The sequence below is a fragment of the Typha latifolia genome, chromosome 8, assembly GCF_019914945.1.
Source record: "Typha latifolia isolate L0001 chromosome 8, TyphaL0001v2, whole genome shotgun sequence".
Lineage (NCBI taxonomy): Eukaryota > Viridiplantae > Streptophyta > Magnoliopsida > Poales > Typhaceae > Typha > Typha latifolia.
In genome coordinates, this window is record NC_133093.1 from 4,106,114 (window position 1) to 4,121,043 (window position 14,930).

The following is a 14,930-nucleotide window of genomic DNA, read 5'->3' on the forward strand; positions in this document are numbered from 1 at the left end:
CCAAACGCTTAGGAAAAATCATCTAACTCAGAGGAATTAAAGTAAATCATTAATGAATTCTATGATCCCTTATGGAGCATATTTCCTATCAATTGTGAGGACACCCATCATCATATGACTCAGAGCTGGAGCTTAAGTTTTTTATCATCAACAATATCAGAGGAGCTGAATTATTTTCGTCATCATCATCTACTGCCACATCGCCATATTACAATTGAGGTTAATTTGTCACCTAACTGCTTACAAAAGTAGGCAATCTTTTGCACAAGAATAGTTAATCATTTGGGTCCTATTCAAGATTTTTTTTTTGTAAAACCTATTCAAGAGGTTACTTAAACATATGAATTATAAGTCTTATTTTTATTGCTTGGTAAAATAAGATCAATTTACTTTAAGTGTGTCTATAGATTTTTCTTCTCTACGTGAGAAATTTTTTTCATATTAAAAAAATTATTTTCACTGGATTTGTCATACTTTTACTTTCGCTACTATTACTCAACTTTCCATCTTCTATTCTTAGATTTTCACTTATCGACCTAGTTTGATTTTCATCAATAGAGTAGCATTCTGATTTTCATCTCCTTAGTGTGATACAATTTTCTAAACCAATTTAGATTTGATTTTTTATTTTGACTTGAGACCTTTTTTTCACATCTCAAACTTAGTCGAGCTAGGTATTCTTATCTCTTCCCCACAAATTTTTAACTCCTAGGAGATCTACCCGAACTACCAAATCTCCTAGTAATTATTCTCTTTCTCTATATTAGTTATTGTTGACTCGAGGTAGTGAGCTAAAATGTTTTGAAGAAGTTTTGTAGGTGGATAGTAGCATTTATGGATGAAGAGATTGCCTTCTTAATGTTGAATGAGACATGAAAGTTGGTATGTCTACCTATAGCAGAGAAGCTCTTCACAACAGGTTGTGTATATTTTTAAAAGAATATGATAGCACCAAGAGGTATAAAGCCATATTGGTAGTAAAAGAAACATTGATGCATAAAAAGCAAAGTTTCTTTTGCACCCATGAAAAATTTGATGGCACTTCGAGGCAGCAAGGCTCTAAAGATAACAGAGTCCTTATTTCTACATGGACAATAAATATAGGGGTGGCAATGGGGTTTAGGTCGGGCTTAAATGTGGGTCGGGTCAACCTAATATGAATATGACTCAATTTTGAACGCGTCAAATTTATTAGATATAAACGCGACCTAATTATTAAATAGTTAACATGACATGATTAACACAATTAAAGAGTAATATAACATAAAAATAATAAAATTTAACCATAAATGTAATTCAATAAAAAAATAATACTCTATCACAAAAGAACATTAAAAGTAATTAAAATGGTTATTGTGGCAATTTAAAAGCACTGACCACCATATTTAAGTAACTAAATTTAAGGATAAATCCACTTAGATTCCCTAGACTAGCTATTATTATTTTTCACATATATTGAACTATTGGCACCACTAGACAACTCAAGAGAGGGATGATTTAGATTTATAAACTAAATCTAAAGATAAAAACCAAGCATGCAAGAGTTTGTAAAAATTGCAATGATAATGAAAAATTCAAAACTTCATGTAAAGATAATGCAATTAAATAATTTTATGAAAAACAATTATGAATAGTTAATTTCTAGGTAATTGCAAGTATAATTTTATCTTAAAATTATAGAACATTTAGTGTAATTTTCACATATAAAATATTATATTTATTAGATCACTATAAAAGAAAGCTATAAATAAAAAATCACATAGATGTCAAGAATATATTTGCTAAAAATATAATTTTGTAATCTTTAAATTATGATATGAATTTGGAAAACAAAATGTAAGAATTTAAATTATATATTATAATAAAGATGTAGATAGATGAGTTTCTTTTCAAATAAAAATAAATCACATTTATATCACATAAGAATTAAAAGTTATGCTCAAAATACTAACACGATCAGAATTAATTCAACTTTTACATTAAAGAGAAAAAACTTCTCAATTAATTATTATTATTTTAACTTATTTGGTATCATCATCAAAATAATGTAGCTAACTCATTTTTTTTTGTTATCATTAAAATCAAATCATAAACTATTAAAACTATAAGGCTAACATGAAATTTTTTATCACCCATACTCCCCTAAACTAAGAAAAATATCCATACATACCCCCTTGAACCAAGAATGAAGATAACTATATAGATCTCTAAATCAAAAAAAAAAAAAAATTCAAAGAAATATTTCGAGAGTGTATATGAAAAATAGTGATAGTTCAAAGTATCTAAGTGGAATTATACTAGTCATAACTCAAACTTTCAAATCTAACAACAATTCCCATCACGAATACAACATATTTAAAATTTACAGTCTATTACCAACTTCAAATAGTTTTAACAAAAGCAAATAGCACTAACCACTGTCATTAAGTTATTAACTTTAAGTACTAGTTATAGTTCTAAGTTTCAAATTTAACGACAATCTCATCACAAGTACCACATAATTTTAAATTCAGTCTATTACAAACTTCAAATAGTCTGAATAAAGACGAGCAGCAGCACTCCAAGCCTCCTATTGTCCAATGATCATAAGCCTGAACAAAACAAAAGAGAACGTAAAATAAGGACAACATAAGAGATCAGCAAAATGATCATATACATATATAATAATACTAAATTTGGAAATAGATCTCTACATAATAGAATCAGAAAGTGTGCTTCAAATTCACAAACATGAATAATTGATCAAATACTCTACCGAAAATGTATAAAGATTCAAAAATACTAAGATTGGATTTGTCAACTTCTCAAAAGTAATCAGAAACATTCATTTTACTCTGAATCTATCTCGAATAATCTTACAAGGAAGACAAGAAGGCACACTACTAATCTTATGAGGAAATCAATGCTGGTGTAATTAGACTTCAGAACTATAATCTACAAATTTATATGGTACAAGCAGATCACTAACTTCACACGCCCTTGAACAAACTAAAATATGGATTCAAGAATTATCAAGCTACAGATTCATCACTTCTAAGTTTTAACCCAATTACAACTCTAAAATATAAGATTAAAAACCTAACTTTCTAATTGATGTATAGCGAAAGAAGATATTTTTTCAGAACCAATCGAAATAGATTGAGACCGACTCCCACCACTCCTAGGCAAGGCAACATTACACAAACAAAAGAAATACGAAAGTATCAAGTCTACCGAAAGATCCACCCACTAGAAAAGTGACATAAACCTATCAAAATAGCAAAGATCAAACTTTGGCAAGAACCCGACAAGATAAAAATTCTGTTTCATGGCAAATCATTAGAAAATTTAGTATTTGGACGGTAGTAGTCTACCCATCATGCTTCACACCTTGCTTTCAAAGTCTGGCATGTGGCCATGGTCGATGTGCTATGGTGATCTCCTCCAGCACAGCCCATTCTTGTCTATTTTCGCCTCTCTCTCTCTCAACATATCCTCAATGTTCTCAAATGAATGGAAGGCGTGCACTTTTGATCTGCAAGGGCTCTTGCACACCCATACATCCTCCATCGTCCTTAGCACTTGATTTGGGAAAAAGATGGGTTTGAGAATTGGGAAGATGACAGCTAGCTTTGGGATTTCTCAAATCTAACAAGAGAGTTAGGATTAAAAATCAGTACTATATATATATATATATATATATATGATTATTGGGTTTGTGAGTTGACCTGATCTCACACTACCCATAGAATTAAAAGAGTCATCTCAGATAAGATGGGTCAGTGTAAATCCGAACATGAATTATTAATTAGGTTAGATGGGTAATTTTATTATGACCCAAACTCAATTAGACTAAATCCCAAATTATTCATATCAAGTTGTTAGATTGGGTTATCAAGTAGAATCAATTTTTACTATCCCTAAATGAATGCGCCACAGTGAGCAGCTAATTCAAAACAAGCTTCTAAAAAGGGGCTAAATTTGATATGGAGTTAGATAAATAGTACATTGGAATTGGTAGAATTACACGAAAAGGAAATGCTCCTAACAAAGTATAATTTTGATGGTGATGTGTACAAATATAAGAAAGAATCGGCTGCAAATGGATAATTCCAACATAACAGAGTGAAACTTTCTTGAATGCTTTATGTTGTGGCAAGAATGACAAACTGTTTGGGGATATTTACTTTGGCCTCGTCACTAAGCTCTATTTATTTTAGGAATAAATTTTTTCTTATTTTAAAATAAGATATCTTATTTTATAATACAAATATTATTTATCATAATATTATTATTTTATAATATAAATACTACTCATCAAAATTATATCTTATATCATATGCTAACTCAATTACCAAGTTTGACCTGATATTTATCTCGTAAATCTACGAATACATCAAATCAAAAAGTATTCATTATAATTATCAAATTTATATCTTATATCATATGCTAACTCAATTACCAAGTTTGACCTGATATTTATCTCGTAAATCTACAAATAGATCAAATCAAAAAGTATTCACTATAATTTTTAAAAAAATAATGAATATTTTCTCATAATTTTTTCACTTTATATTACATTCAATAAATAAATATAGAAAAATTTATTTTAGAATAAATACCTAATTTTGGAAATAAGAAATACGACTACTTATTTTAGAATTGCCCTTATTCCTAAGTTCAACAAGGTTTTGGAATAAGTTCTATACTAGTATAACCATACTTATTTGTAACACCTGCATAAGAGATGTTATACTAGTGTAATTTGTTATGGTATTCTTTATAAACTAATATAATATGTAATGATTATACTTAATATATGATATAAAGATAAAATAATAGTTTAATAAATAACTAAAATACCATATATAATGGATAGACGAGGAGATAAGAGAGAAGAGGAAAGAGGAAAGAGGAAAGAAAGACTAACTCAAATAAGGGAAACTACATTTTATCCACTTATTTTAGAATTGCCCTTATTCTTAGAGTGAACAAGGTCGTGGAATAAATTCTATACAGATATAACTATACTTATTTGTTACACATGCATAAGAGAGGTTATACAAGTATAAGTTGTTATGGTATTTTTTATAAACTAGTATAATATGTAATAATTATAGTTAATATGATATAAAGATAAAATAATAGAGTGAAATAAAGGAAAACTAAACCTTACCCTCTTATTTTAGAATTGCCCTTATTCCTAAAGTGAACAAGATTTTGGAATAAATTTTATACTGGTATACTTTCCTATGACCAAGAGGGTCATGAGATCGGCTCTAACCCTAAATAATTATTATAAAAAAAATTATTTGGTGATTTAGTAGCTTAGCTCAACGGCTCAGCTCAATTGATTGTTTAGCGATGTGGTTAGCTTTGAGGAGCAGCTCGGCAGCGCGACGACTTGGAGTAGGTCTTGACGACGTTTAATACGAAGCAATAGTTTAGCGACACATACAACTTAAAGCCTAGACTAGATAACTTACTATATTGGCTAAAACTTGGTGAGATCTTAGTGCCTCTATATCTAAAGAGGGTTGGCCTTTTGTCCAACCTATATCTAGCCTTTAGGCTCTTGAATAATAAAAATAAGTTCTATACCGGTATAACTATACTTATTTATTATATCTACATAAGAAAGGTTACAAACTAGTATAAGATGTAATAATTATACTTGATATGATATAAAGTTAAAATAATAGTTTAACAAATAACTAAAATACCTTTTACAATGGATAGATAAGGGGAAAAGAGAGGAGTGGAAAGAGGAAAGAGAGTGATTGAAATAAAGGGAAACTACATTACACATCCGTATGATAGACCTAAATTCATTTCAAATTATTTAGTGGTTTGATGGCTTGGTTAAACGGCTCGGCATTGCAGTTAGCTTTGAAGAGCAATTTGGAAGCGCGAAGGCTTGAAACAGGTCTCAGTGATATTTAGTTCGGAGCAATAGTACATTGTACATCTTGAAATTTAGACTAAGTAGCTTACTACATTGGCTAAAGCTTGTTAGGGTCTTAGTACCTTTGTATCTTAGGAGAGTTGATTCTTTGTCCATCCTATTTATAGCATCTTAAATGACCAAAAAAAAAGAAGTTATATATTAGTATAACTATACTTATTTGTTATACCTACATAAGAAAAATTATAGCAGTATACGTGTTACAATATTTTTCACAAACCAGTAGAACATGTAATAATTATACTAGGTATGATATAAAGTTAAAAATAACAGTTTGACAAATAACTAAGATATCCGTTACAATGGATAGATGAAGAGAGATGAGAGAAGAGGAAGAAAGATAAGAGAAGAGAAAAGAGGAAAGAGAGTGATTAAAATAAAGGGAAAACATTTTACCCCTTATACAAGTCAAATTTAAGAATACTTATTAGAAACAAAATTATAAATAATTGAATAAGTTTTTAATAGATTTAAAATAATACAATCAGATTTCAAATAACAAATATATTAAATATATTTATTAAATTTTGATCATCTAAAATTTAATCGATGTTATTTTAGATACAACGAAATCTTATTGAATTATCTACAATTTTGTCTCTAATAAATATCTTTATATTCAAATATAATCATAAGATGAAAAAAAAAACTAACAATTTTAATTTGAATATAACCATAAGAAAATAAAATAACACAAATAAAACTATAAAATGATGAATTTGGGCCTGTAATGACAGATGGATAAAATATAATTTCTCCTTGAAATAATAATTAAGTTGTTTGTTCAAAAGTAAAATAATAATTATTAAATATAAAAGATAAGAGAGAAGTATTAGTAAAGTAGTATTGAGATAAGTAGTTATTTACTTGCTATATTAATATAAGAAGACTGATACTAAAAAAATAATTTCTTATTATACAATGAACCAATCTTATTGTTTTCGAAAAGGCTGCCTAATTTAATTGGTGTTCAAAACAAGTAAATGGATGAAACTGCATATAAAGAATATATGGCTATCAAAGGTAAGCGATCATGCTAGAGAGAAAACATTTCATTGTCTACGCAACTAAAAACAGGGGTAAGTGATGCAACTCAGCACAATTTAGGAGGTGGGCTGACAAGAACGCCCATCATCCAGTACATGCTTACGCTGGAAACAAATTGATGTAAAGTGAAACAATGGAAGGCAGTGAAACAATCTAAACTGATGTTTTCTCTAGTAGATATCTAACAACGGTACGCATGCTTCGTTAACCAGCTACAACGATAGAAAATACACATTAACAACAGTATGCAAGGAAAGAATATAAAAGTAAGATTAAGGGGGTCATACTTAATGATGTGAAATAAATGAATCGTTAGGATTTTAGGAACGATGATGGTGAAAGAAAGAGAAAAAGAATAGAGTTTCACACCTTTATTTTCAATTAGGGTTTCACACCAAAAACTCACATTGGCGATCTCAAAAAAAATTTCATTTCTTCATTAATCCCGATTGAGTAAATAGTTGGCCTATTTATAGACCTTACAAATGACAATAAGGAAATAACATCCTAAATAATTACGAAAAAGCAAATATAACCCTAAACATCATAAATAGCAAATGTATAATAAAAATACTTGACTTAAGACTAATTTCCTGAAGGAGGAACTACACTGATACATGTGCCTACATAATATGTCAGTGATGTCCGCATTATACTCTCCGAGTGGGAGAGAACTCGACTCTGTCGAGTATGTCCCTTGCAGCCTTCAAGTTGCTCCAGTCTCACAGTTTTCTGACACCCCAAGTCACTTCAATTAAGCGAAATATCATTAGATTCATGGATAGGTTTCACACCTCCACCCTCAAGCAAGGTTTCACACCCAAGTTTTTATAATGATAAAACTTTTCCTTAGTGACTTCGAGCAGTGGACTAAGACTTTTCTCATATTTCTCTAGTCGATCAGGCTTTTACCGTTCTCAGTCAAACCAAGTATCATCATGCTTAGGGATAGGTTTCACACTTTCACCCTCAAACTAGGTTTTCACACCCAAATCTTCATGATGTCAAGGCTTGTCTTTAGTTTCAGAAATGACACCGATTATGGGGACGAGAGAAGAAGTCGATGGGGACGCAATAGTAAAGGATATGGGTTGGCGGTTGCAAGTAGGCGACGATAGGCGGCGGAGCTCAGAGAAGATGGCGTTGGCGATGGCGGAGAGCAGGGTTAGCGATGTTGGCGTCGGTGGAGAGCGACACTGGTGATGACGGCATTAGTGGAGAGCACTACTTGCGGCGACAACATCAGTGGAGAAGTTGTTGACTATGAGGAGTCTAGTAAAAGAAGGAATTAGGGAATTGGGCTAAGGGTCGGTGTGAGGTGAGAGGAGGTTGGGGATGAAGATGGCTAACGGGTTGAGATAATGATGACTAACGGGTTGAGGGGTTAGATTAATAGGTTTTTGGGTTTAATGGGTTTTGGGTTTAATGGGGTTAGGTTGGGTTAGAAGTATTTGGGTTAATAGGTGTGAGTGAGTTTGGGTTGAGTGGCTAATGGGTCTGGGCTTGGAGTTGATTTCAATGAGTTGGTTTCAATTTAGGGATGAAAATTTTCAAAAATTAGGAATATTGGAGGGAGAAGAAAAAAAAAAAGGGTAGTAGAGATTTAGAAAAGGTGGGATTTATTGGGATGTTGAGAAAAAAAGAAAATTTGGTAGGAAGTTTCAGTTTGGTAGAGGTTTACGAAACGTGGGATTTGTTGGGATGTTGAGAAGAAAAAGGAAATTTAGTAGGAAGCTTAGGAAAAAAGGAATTTGTTAGGATTCTAACATTAATTAAGAGCCAAAAATAAAATTTTCAAAAATTTCTAAATATTGAAAATTTGATGATTTTTTTTATTGCTCACCTATGGCAAGGAAAAATGTTGATTACTTGATTTAGGTGATGATAGACTATTGGATGATGCACAAACACTCCACATTTGGTTGGATCTTGCTTCGCAGTTTTGAAATGATAACTAATTTTTCTCGTTCCTATACAACAGCAATCTTCTCATGCGGTAATGATTTGACATTCGTGATGCAAGTGTCGAATGAAGGACAAGTGTAGAGCGACATAGAACTTGGAAGGCGGGCCATCTATATACGGTGGAATTAGTGATAAAGGTTGAGGAAGATGAGTAGCACGGAAAATTTAATGGGCAATGGAGACAGAAAATATGGTTTGGAAAAAATTTGAATCCTAAAAAATCTGGCTCTGATACCAAAATAATGTGAAACAAATGAATCGTTAAAATTCTAGGAACGATGATGGTGAAAGAAAGAGAAAAATAATGGGGTTTCACACCTCCATTCTCAATTAGGATTTCACACCCAAAACTCATATTGGAATCTCAAAAAAAAATTTTATTTCTTCATGAACCCCGATTGAGTATACAGTTGGCCTATTTATAGACCTTACAAATGACAATAAACAAATAACACCTTAAACAATTGCAAAAAAGCAAATATAACCCTAAACACTATAAATAGCAAATATATAATAAAAATATTTGACTTAAGACTAATTTTCTAAAGGAGGAACTACACTGATATATGCGCCTGCGTAATATATCAGTGATGTCCGCATTACTTAATCTCATTCATCCCTCACAAATCAAGGATAAAAAACATCTACCACAATAATTACACAATAGAGTTCTGTGAATAAAAAAACCTATCAAAGAAGATTGAAATCTAAACCTATTGGCATCAAATTACTATTTACAACCAACTTATTCAAACTCGATGTTGAGAGTTGAAGCACATTACAGATTTATACAGATTGGTATGCCAATGCTCTACCTAGCTTTATACAGATTTATCATTTTAAGTAATACTAAATAATAAAAGTCAGATGCATATGGATCAGCATATGCACCCATACAATCTGCAGTATGCAATCCCTTGACCACAGCCGCCTTCTAAAACATTGATTGCAAAATGATTCTAAATCATCAAATCAGAACTTCTGCAAAATGCATTTGCAACAAAAGTTCATATATGAAGAGCATAATAGTTTGTTATTCCTCAGAATACTTCATCAAAAGAATAATTCCATGTCATGGAACGCTACTTCTGACAACGTCTACATAGTAAACCTTTATAAGTGAGTCAAATCCTACCCTCCTAGCACCACAAAGTAAAACGCACTATCAAAGTTTACACAAGATCTTATATTACAAAATATATTGTAAACAATAAATTTCATCTAATCAAACATCAAATTAATGCCATAAAAGATAAAGGAAACAGATCATATTGTCTTTACCCTGTTAGATTTATATGATCTAACAAATGTTACCACTGCTTAATAAAGCTTAGAACTACTTATGAGACATGGGTGACCTTACATCAAAAATTTATGGATTACATAACAATCCTACTCTAGCAATTTGCAAACTACCCAACATACAAACTGCACAAAGGATAGACAGAAACACAAGACTATCAACTGCAGAGGAGGAGAAGTTAGGTGTTCAAAACAAGCAAATAAGTGAAAAAAATAAGCCACCGTGTTGACCAGAAACTATTTAATTTTAAAAGCAACAAGAATGGGGAAAGATGCAACTCAGCATGACTTAAGCATACTATTAAGTATTAACACCTATCAACCAACACATGCTACCTTAAAGACTAGAAGATATGAAGAAAATGATGAAGATTACATTCTTTGCTAAGACATCTTAAAGGATGTTTTCTTCAGTAAGGTGGGCAACTAAGAGAAAGATCATCATCAAGATGATATTACAAAACATGCAAGATAAAATGATATTGACTCACAACTAGAGATTATAGTTTTTATTATATAGGACTAAGCTCATTCATCCTCATAAACAATTTTTAAAATACTTAACACAATAATCTGACAATAAAATTCTCTGTACAAAACTGAGCATAGGTAATCTTGAAATATAATATTACCAAATAATCATTTACAACCAGCTTATTCATAACTTCTTTATAGAGTTGAAGCACATTGAAAAACATTGTTGACAGATGCAATCCTGCACCCACCTAGGTTATGTGATTACAGTCCCTTCCCTGTCTTGCATAAGGCTAACCTACAAAGGACTCGTATATGACTTATCAATCCCTAGAACATTATTCTTAAACACAACAGTTACTAGTTATTCACAATATTCTCTTTTGACAAAAATATATAAATAGTTATTTGGCATACAAAACAACTCCATATATAGAGAGAACTTGCTTTTCTTCCGCATTTCCAAGATCTTTTACTTCTTTCAACTTTGCAGTTTGCTTTGTATCAACTTATCAACTAAAGAGCTATCAAATACCAACCCCTTTCTTTTTAAGATTTTTCTGATTCGCACATTGCTTTTTTGGCCAATCCAAGTCAACCCCTCAATTTTTGAATTATCATCTAACAAAACTCTACCAGTAATATCACCATAGTACTCTTCAAGTAATCTTGAGATAATGTTCTCTAACAGGTACTAACTCGCTGGTTAATTATAACCCAGAGCGTTGTTTTAGATACTAATAAGAAAAGAAGGATAAAAAAGGTAGGGTCAAACTGCAAATAATGGAAAGGGCAAGGGGTGAAATAAAAATTTCCCATAATAATAAAGATCAAAATTCATACGCATACTAAATGCTGCCACGCAATACGACAAAATGTCTTTTAGTGTATTATTTGTAGCAAGATTTTACTCCGTGAAAACAGAAATTATGTGCATTGCATTGAGGACAAATGTCTGTGGAGGAAAGAAGGTAGAAGCAACCTGCTCCATATCATCTATGGAAAAAAGAAGGTTAAGAGTCAAATCAGAAAATAAAAGCACACAAGTGTACAGTGAGTTCAAAATTCAATCTGACAGAAAGCTAAAATTTCACAGCATGATTACACGTTATTACCTATATTGAGGTTTGACATTCCATGATATAAAATAGCAAGAAACAAATATACTAGATAGTGGCATTGGCATGTGTGTGGCCAAGAAACTGACTGCATTGCTCCTGCCTCCTACACATTAGATGGGTGCCTATGCACGCACATAGGGTCCATGGTGCAAAATATAGTTTAGATGTTTTAGATATGACAAATCTAAATATAACAAAACAGCACAAATGGATCAATAAAGAAAATACATATTTGTAGACATACTTAAATCTACTATAGTACATTGTAAGATGAAGAAAGTTATGTCAAAGTTTCACGTGCACTATATAGAAACAACTCTTATTTATGGAATAATGGTAATCAAAACCAGAACTAGAAGTATACACATACAATTTTTTCTATCCAAATCTTTAAGTAGCTAATCACATAAATGCATTTTCTTAGTTACACATGTGTAATTTCTGCTAATCTCACACTTAACCGACATATGCCAACTAATAATGTGCAACAATAGGGTGTTTTTATTAGATTCACGTGGGTAATTGTTCATATACCCTCTGCATGTGGAGTGCATGCAACAAGGAGTCACGTCGTCAAACATAAGTGGCGTGCATGCACTAATAAAAGCCTACCAATTATTATTGACAATCAAAATTAAAAGCATTTCCAACTTTTGATTGAAAGAAATAAAGGAGTAAAAAAGCTCTGGTCACAAAACAACTACAGGAAAAAAGGAACATATATTGGCATCATATTGTGCTAATGAATGAAGATCACCTGTCCTTGAAGACAAATATGTCATATCAATGAAGTCTCTAATAGAGTATAAGAGAAAAAGAAGTTACATTTAAGGAACAAAATAGGCAAAATAAACTTTACATCCTTCCAAGAAGATTATTGGAAGATCAGGAGATGGACATGATTGCAAATATACTACCTTCCACGGTAGACAGACAAGGATACGATTGAGAACAAATCAAGAAACAAGCTTAATATCTCTCCGACAAGAACAATAGCAGATCTAGAGGTCAATAACATAATTCTAAATTACTACTTCTCTTAAAACTTGAAAGCCCCTATTTTAATTTAATCAATGATCAATCAATATTTTATATTTCTGACAAATGTCAATCTTGAACTACAACTCTTGAATTGCACTTTCAGTTTACCGTTAGAAGCGACAAACAGCAATATCCAAACCACAGCCTAGCAAATTCAACAGATCCGGGTCCTAGGACATGCATTTTAAGTAACATCTACTTCTTACTAATTTCTAAACATCAACCTCTTCAGACCATTTTGAGTAAGGATCACCATTACCAAATTCATGCACAAAGCATAAAGATGCAACCTGAACAGCTAAAATTATGTCAGATACATAAAAAGATCAACCTGAGGAGGTAAATTACGGTACTTTTGTTTTTTTTTTCACTCATGAAATTAGATAAGATGCTCTTTTTGTACAAAGAAGAGGGATAGACTGAGGAGGAGAAGCAGATCTATAGGAAAGCATCAGATTCATTCCAATACTATCCGATCCTCGAACTCCCAACTCAAATCCAACCTCATGCAAGAAAGACAACAGAAGTAAAGACCAAAATAAACGGCAGAGAGAAGAAAAGATGCAACTATTATTATTCCTTTTTTCCTGTTCTTTCATCTCTCACCATCAGAGGCGGAGGGCGGTGGCAGGTGAATCATCCTCGCCGTCGCCGTCTTCAGGCACCGGAAGGAGGTTGAGATCAAACGGCAGGGGTCGCCGGAAAGCAGAGGCGATGTCGCCACCATCATCGTCGACGACAGACGACGACGAGCCACAGTCGCTGTGACAATCCTCCTCGCCGGCTACCGGCAGCAGCGGAGGCCTCCGGAGTAGGAGACTCGCCGGCGTCCGATCCTGCATCCGGGGCCCGCTGTGTGACTCCACGGTGGAACTGAGGCTGCTGCTCGCTGGAAGCTGCGGCAGCGGTGGCGGGCGGCGCAAAGCCAAGGAAGCGGATCGGAGGAGGGCGACGCCCCCAACACCCATCCCGACAGGAACGGGAGAGGAAAAGTTGGTCTTGGCCTTGGAGCCGCGGAGGGCACGAGCGGCAGAGTCGTAGGCACGCGCGGCGTCCTCGGCAGAGTCGAAAGTGCCGAGCCAGACGCGCGTCTTCTTCACCGGGTCACGGATCTCCGCGGCGAAGCGGCCCCACGGCCGCTTCCGGACCCCGCGGAAACGCGGTTCCTGCTCCGATCCGCCGTTTCCCGTCGGGGCTGGAATCTCCTGTGCCATCGCCTTCCCCATCGCTGACAAGTAAACAAAGGAGTTTGGTTTTCTCGATCCCTCTGTGAAGCGAGGAGGAGGAGATGATTATAGAGAGAGGAGGAGAGAGATCTCCATCTCGTTTGCTATTTCTTTATCTCCTCCTCCTCTTCCTTGTCGGATTGCTTAAGATCGGCCCAACTGACTTAATTGCCTTCCTCTCCTACCTCTCTACACCTTTCCTCTTTCCTCTTTTGTTTTGTTTTGGTTTATTGAGGAGAGGAACAAAATGACCAAAACACCCCTTGGCAGGCTTCGAATATTTTACGGCAGGTTCATTCGAAACAACATTCACTCGGGTTACTGGAGTCGGGTAGTTTGTACGGAATTTGCTTTTTTCTTTTAAAAAATAAGTTTTGTAGCCCTTATTTGCTTCAAATTGAGAACTCTATTCCCAGCAAAGTTCACTAACTAAACATTTTTTTTTTAGAAAAAGAAGAATTTTATAAACTAACTTCTATTATTACAGAAAGCTCCGTTAGAGTCAGAGGCCAACAATTGTAGAAGATAAAAAGAAAAAACTTTCATTCTGATCAGAAAAATTTAAAAAAATTTCCATTTTCAAATTCTCTACCATGATCAGAATGAATCCTAACTAGGGTAGTAGATTTTTCATTCTGCAATTTTAAGCATAGTGATTTAAAAACTTCAAAGGTTTCAGACTTCTCACGTAGAAAGGCAACCTAGGTATATCTAGAGTAATCATCGACCATTAAGAAAATATAGCGTTTACCTCCAAGACTTTCCATTTTTGTTGGACCCATCAAGTCCATGTGAACTAATTGGAGCACA

At 33.3% G+C, this 14,930-nt stretch overlaps 1 protein-coding gene and 1 long non-coding RNA gene across 2 annotated transcripts; both read right to left on the reverse strand.

The window, feature by feature from the left end:
* Positions 1-2,283: 2,283 nt before the first annotated feature.
* Positions 2,284-3,635, reverse strand: LOC140794111 (uncharacterized). Its single transcript, XR_012110064.1, has 2 exons — positions 3,370-3,635; positions 2,284-2,591 (listed from the first exon to the last, which is right to left on the reverse strand). It is a non-coding gene; the product is annotated as an uncharacterized lncRNA (long non-coding RNA).
* Positions 3,636-13,226: 9,591 nt separating this feature from the next.
* On the reverse strand, positions 13,227-14,368 carry LOC140793627 (ethylene-responsive transcription factor 3-like). The gene has a single exon (XM_073145216.1). The coding sequence runs from the start codon at positions 14,118-14,120 to the stop codon at positions 13,503-13,505; it is 618 nt and encodes a 205-aa protein (XP_073001317.1). The 5' UTR covers positions 14,121-14,368; the 3' UTR covers positions 13,227-13,502.
* Between the last annotated feature and the right edge of the window lie 562 nt (positions 14,369-14,930).